The sequence below is a fragment of the Fistularia commersonii genome, chromosome 15, assembly GCF_037954325.1.
Source record: "Fistularia commersonii isolate RoL2024-O1a breed Wild chromosome 15, RoL_Fcom_v1.0, whole genome shotgun sequence".
In the NCBI taxonomy this organism is placed as follows: Eukaryota; Metazoa; Chordata; class Actinopteri; order Syngnathiformes; family Fistulariidae; genus Fistularia; species Fistularia commersonii.
In genome coordinates this window covers 5782707-5788150 of record NC_141298.1, presented here as the reverse complement: position 1 = coordinate 5788150, position 5444 = coordinate 5782707, and the positions used below count along the sequence as shown (strand labels likewise).

General features: G+C 39.5%; 1 protein-coding gene across 1 annotated transcript; it reads left to right on the top strand.

Moving 5' to 3' along the window:
- The first annotated feature begins 550 nt into the window (after nt 1–550).
- fam241a (family with sequence similarity 241 member A) lies at nt 551–5354 on the top strand. The gene is made up of 2 exons (XM_086160476.1): nt 551–793; nt 3160–5354. The coding sequence occupies exons 1-2, from the start codon at nt 560–562 to the stop codon at nt 3448–3450; spliced, it is 525 nt and encodes a 174-aa protein (XP_086016602.1). The 5' UTR covers nt 551–559; the 3' UTR covers nt 3451–5354.
- Nucleotides 5355–5444: the final 90 nt, after the last annotated feature.

Here is a 5444-nt window from a genome sequence, read left to right as displayed (position 1 = left end):
GGATGTGACTGGAGGTTCATGCTGAATAAAAACAGTTTGCCAAATGAAGCTGTAACACTGTAATCAGACTCAACAGTAAGAACAGTGTGTGCAATGCCCTCCACAAAGCCTTGAAGTTCCGTCTTGCCACGGAGACGATAAGATTATAGTGACAGGAAAAGGTCTGACTTCACCTGGCATGTGGCGACACGCAGGCCCAGTTTGTGCTGTGTGGGCCAGAAGGGTGTGTGTCTAATGATAACAAGATTTAATTGTATTAATTGTCATTGTACAGGAAGGTGACATTTTCCAACTAGCATATGTACAGGATAAAAATAAAAGTCAATAGACAAAGAGGTTATATACATATTGTGGATGGCATGAATGGTGATATGAGTGCAACTCAGTTTAAAGTGCAGTTTAGTGCCAGTACAGTGCAACAAACTACGGGCGCTAAGGGAAATCCCGCCGTTGCGGTTCCTACTCTGGCCAATAGGTGTCGCTGTAGGCTTGAAACGCTGCGTGGCGCCGCGGCTCGTTACGTTACGCTCGCGCGAAAACCGCCGTGAACGCGCCTCGCATGGTGGACGTTGACACTTTCAATCACTTCCCCTCGGATGTTTTCCTTTTCGAAAGTTGCCGGCGTAAGACCAGCTGCATCATGTCTGCCGTGACACCGCCGTTTCGTGGCCAGTACGTCTTTCACCGTCGAGAATTTGAAGAACCGCCACTGGAGGTCCAAAGGAGATATCACAATGTCCCTCAGCCGGTCCACGGTGTGAGGCAGGCGGCGTTACACCAGCTGCGACACCGGGTAAAGCCGCCGTTCATTAAAAGGCTAGCATTAGCTGTTCTTTGGATTTCATGCCACCTCGCTGACAACACCCAAATTGATAAGGCGTGTTTTCTTCCACATATTAGTTTCTTAGCTTACAATGCGGTATTTTTTCGGAGCAAATTCCTTGCCCGGCATTGTCACCTCAGGTGACTTATTCCTGTGAAAAAATCTGGTTGAACGACTCCCATTGTAAGTCAAGTAGCACACACTTTCTATGCCTGGCTGTTGATCTGCAGTTTTGTGTGTTTTTGTATTTCTATATTTTATTTTATTTCCTATTTCTATCCCGACTTATTTCGAGTTCAAAGATTACCATTCAACTTCGATCATAAGAGCTGCAGAGCATACTGGTGTTTCCACTCAAGATTTGCATACGAAACCTTCCTCTATAGCCTCAACACACCACCTCTATTTTCATTTTTCTTTGAGTTTTTTAATCGTAAGGAATCGTAATGACTATGACGACAATTGTTTTAAGCTGGAAACTTCCTTACTTCTTACCTACGAAGGTAATTAATTTGATCGGTTTTTTTTTCTTGTTATTATTATTATTTAGATCGGCTGGATAAACTAAACCTTGGTGGCGGAGTGGTGGCGCCTTCTTAAATTCTTAACTCGTGTTTATATTCCAGCAACTATCTTTGCAGCGTTTCTGTTGACAAAGTAGCATTCAACGGATGTATGGCTTGCCAATTTTACACTGGTTCACTATTGAGAGTGTGGACGTTTCCTTTAATTTTTGTCCTTTCCTTTGCGAAATCTCTTTCTAAACATGGGTGTGTTGTGTACGAGTTTCAAGGAGTCTTATTTCTTTACCAGCTTATGTTGATATCTTTGTGGACTTTGAGCAGTTGTTTAAAAAGCCAGTTGTACGTCACAGTAGTCATACAACAGCCTGTTATTATGGGCTGCCATACCATGTCTATTTTGACATCCGCAATCGTTTTTCACGTACTGTCACATTATTCCTTGAAAAATGAAGAAAAATATTTGCAGCATTTATCTGATGGTGGACGTTTATATCTATTTTTCAGGTCACAAGTTTTCATACTCTTCCTGTTCTACCTGCTTTGACATTTATGTAGTACAATTTGTTAATAGCACATGCACATTTAACTCAAGTAAGGTTCCTGTAGTGAAAGTTCTATTGTGTGTGACCATAAAACTAATAGAAGTCAATGATATGACTTTATCATTCACCTGTGACTGCTGTAGTTTGCCAATTGTAGGTTCCATCCATGTAAATAAGTGCTGCTTTTCTGGTTTAAAGTTAAACATGAAGGTTTCCAAATGAAATGGTCAGTGTTGATTTATTCACCTGGACAGGGGTTTCGAGAAGTTGAATTATATTTGCTACCTTTAAAGACTTGTTGAGACATGACTACAAATAGTTTCATCTACAAGTGTTAACTTTTTGGCTGAGTCACATACAATACAAGATGAAAAATTTTATATTCTCATCTTTTTGCTCCCCCAGGTGTATTTGCACAGTTCAAACATGACGTGTATTTTTACAGTTAGCACTCACAATGAAAGTGTTATCCACTTTTATTCCATAAAGGACAAATCATTTTATCAGTGAGAATAAAAGGAAGATAATAAATTAAATAGGCTGCTGATATTGTGCCATTTTGTGCCAAGTAAATGTTATTGAATTAGGTTCTACCAGATTTATCCTCGCTCATTTAATTGATTGCTCCTGACAGTAGACATTGTATACACACACATAGTTATGATAGCTGTGAATTTACCATTTTCTCTCAGGTACCATTACGTCCAACATTCAGAATTCCATCCCCACTATCTTTTGCCAAGTTGATGATATGAACCAAGAGAAAATAAATGCACTGCTTCCTTTTACAAAGCCCAATAGTAAGTGCAATAGACTGAAGGCTCTTATGGCTACTAAATAAAAAGTGATTGTCTTTCTACGGCATTTGAGAATCTCTGTCTCATTTATGAGCATTTGACTAGCTTTTGATCAGCTGATACAGGTTGTCAAAAATTTACAACATAAGACCCTGATGTATAAATAAATTGCTATGACTTTACTGTCAGTATCCCATTTTACTTGGAAAGTTTGCCATTAAACACTAATTATCTTTTGTTTTTTAATTTTTTTGGCCCATACCTAGCTAGTTTCAGTATTTATATTGACAAAGTTGAGTCTTGATACTATCGCAGTGTTTGGAAAAATGTGGGGGTTTGTCCATTTTTCAGTCATCACGGGATGATCAAAAACTAAAACTGGGAATACCCGTTGCACATGATGAACAAATGAAACTTTAGCAACACTAGTTTATACTGTCGTGTGTATAAAGTATTTTGAACATCACCTCCAGGCTGAAGGCAGCAGGATGCGGCCACAGTTTGATCCCAGCAGTGGGTGGCCACACCTGGAAGACCCCACCATGCGGTCGCCTCAGCTGGATGACTGCGAGCGGATGGGGACTTTATTTGGGATGCTCAACAAGGGTCTGCGGGGAATAGGCTTCAGCCAGATGTACTTTGGGGACAAGATCGTGGAGCCAGTAGTGATCATCGTCTTCTGGGTGTTGCTGTGGTTCCTAGGCATCCAGGCGCTGGGGCTGGTGGGAACTCTGTGCATCATCATCATCTATATCCAGAAATAACAAGAGCCAACAGTCAGACTGCAGGTCTGCAGGTTAATGCTGGATGCTGGACAGGGGACAGTCCCAGCAGAGACGATGCCTGATGAACAATTAATTGGCAGGTGTCAATGGGAATGAATCCAAAGTTGAGCGCATCCTTCTGCGCCATGAGTGCACATGCGTGCCAATGTCCTGCTGCCTCAATCATGGCATAATTGTTATTGTCAGCTGAGTTAAAGGATTGTGAAATTTAAATGAGACTGGGCTTTGATTACTGGCCAGGGAAGGACGAAGCTCAGGTATTGACACAATCTTGGTTGAATTTTCGCTTTTAAAAAAACAAGAAATGTTTGCTAGCATACAGTGTAGAGGTTTACCAATTATTACCAATATCAATTTTCATGTGCTTGAATGACTGCTTTGGGGTTTGCTGGCGGGGAAATTATTACAAGTAAATATCCAACTCCTGACTCATTAATCATTTCAGTCAACCCTAAAAATCCAGACTGGTTCCGTGTAAACACAGCATGAGCCTGTTATCAGCCAGAAGAGTGTAGCACAGCAGACACAGGAAATGTTTAATTGGTTTTGGGTTGAGCTAGACAGAAGAGATGTACACTCTTCCCAGATAGAGATATTTAAGAAAAACATTTGTGGTCTAGTTAGAGAAAATTCTTCAAAATTTTAAGGCTGATTTTTAAACCACCTTTATCCCTCCGTAAATTAATGTATTTGAAAATGAATTGTATTTTTTAATCAAAATTTTAATCCATTACAAAGACTTTTTGGGCACATTTTGATTAGAGGGAGTATTAGAGAGAGTATTTACTGCCAAACACCTTTCATTCCATCACATTGAGTGAACGTCGGGTCATAGGCAGGAGCTCCAGAGTCCTGGATATAGTAAATGAAATCCATGTGACTGTTTTCTGGTCATAACTCATAATGAAATTAAAAGCCATAGGGGGAATATTTCACTGAGAAACAGTTATTATTTAAAGATAATTTAAAGATGATTATAAAAAGTCCCAATAAACACTCTTTATTATGTCTTACTTTCACAGAACCGTAAGTCTTTCACGTTTGCGGTTGCGGGTGGTTTTGATCTTTTTATATGACCCTATTTGCACACTGTCACTCCCAATGTGACTATCAATCACACAATCGGTGCTTTCCGAGGGAAGCAGTTTGTGTCAAATAGGTGGATGAATGCTTTCATTTTGATCTTCTGAGATTTAAGTCAGTCCCAGTCTTTTTTTACAATATACCAAGAAAGACTACCATCCTACTCTAAACTTCCCAGACTCCCTGAACATCCCAAACTGAAAATTCTGAATTTGCTATGTCATGATATGATCCAAAATCTGAAAGATCTGAAAAGACATCTTTGGTCAACATTACCAGCTCCATTTAAACTGATGCAGTCTGTCTTGCTGATTTAAAAAAAAAAAAAAAAAAAAAAAAGGAAAATAAATGCCTGGAATTTCAAACACAACCTGCAAATGTAAGACCTACTTGTTCCATATGAATGTGAAAGTGGAACCAGTCAGGAGGCCAAACTGGTTGTGTTGTAAGAATGAATCTGAAGCAGTGAGGAAGTATATACAGAAAATGTGATTTACTTTGGCTCGACCTTGAATTGTTCTGCTAATCTCAGGTTGTTTCCCCTGTACTTTTTGCTGGTAAATGACGGGAATGTACAGGTGGAATGACTTTTGCTCATTATAGTCATTTCAAAGTTTATTATTTGGATTCTTCCAGGGGAAACATCGCTGATAGTAATTAGCAGTAAGCTTCTCTCTGGCTGACTGTAGCCATGCTGCTTTTGCATTAAGTTTTATGCACTCTAATGTTTATCAAAAAGAAATGCCGATTTGAAATGTATTGCTGTGTGTGTGTGTTATTAAAAGTGAATCTTCAAAACATTTTCTCTGGATGTATCTGAGTCATCAAATAGGCCCAAAGAAAATACAGAGGTTGCCTGACTATTTGTGTGCCTGTGTGGTTCATGATCT